Below are 268 nucleotides of genomic sequence, written 5' to 3'. Positions count from 1 at the left end.
GAGCCAATCCTTGTTCCGAAGTTACGGATCCGTTTTGCCGACTTCCCTTACCTACATTATTCTATCGGCCAGAGGCTATTCACCTTGGAGACCTGCTGCGGATATCAGTACGACCAAGTACGAGATTTACCAGGCGTCGCTCGGATTTTCACGTACCGACGAGAGCGCTCCGAACACCGTGAAAAAGTCGGCGTTTTATGGATACCAGAATCCCTATCTCCGGACAACCCGGTTCCAGGGAATGCGTCGATCCAAAAGAAAAGAAAAC

At 50.4% G+C, this 268-nt stretch overlaps 1 protein-coding gene across 1 annotated transcript; it reads left to right on the top strand.

Annotated features, from left to right (window-relative positions):
- On the top strand, positions 1 to 182 carry Tsp_13792 (conserved hypothetical protein; the record flags this gene model as incomplete). The annotated part of the gene is made up of 1 exon (XM_003370345.1): positions 1 to 182. A coding segment is annotated over one exon (182 nt), but the record flags the coding sequence as incomplete, so codon positions are not given.
- Positions 183 to 268: the final 86 nt, after the last annotated feature.

This window comes from Trichinella spiralis (genome assembly GCF_000181795.1).
Source record: "Trichinella spiralis strain ISS 195 chromosome Unknown Scfld891, whole genome shotgun sequence".
NCBI classification, from domain to species: domain Eukaryota; kingdom Metazoa; phylum Nematoda; class Enoplea; order Trichinellida; family Trichinellidae; genus Trichinella; species Trichinella spiralis.
Note: the sequence above shows the minus strand (reverse complement) of the source record. Positions and strands in the feature narration are given on the sequence as shown.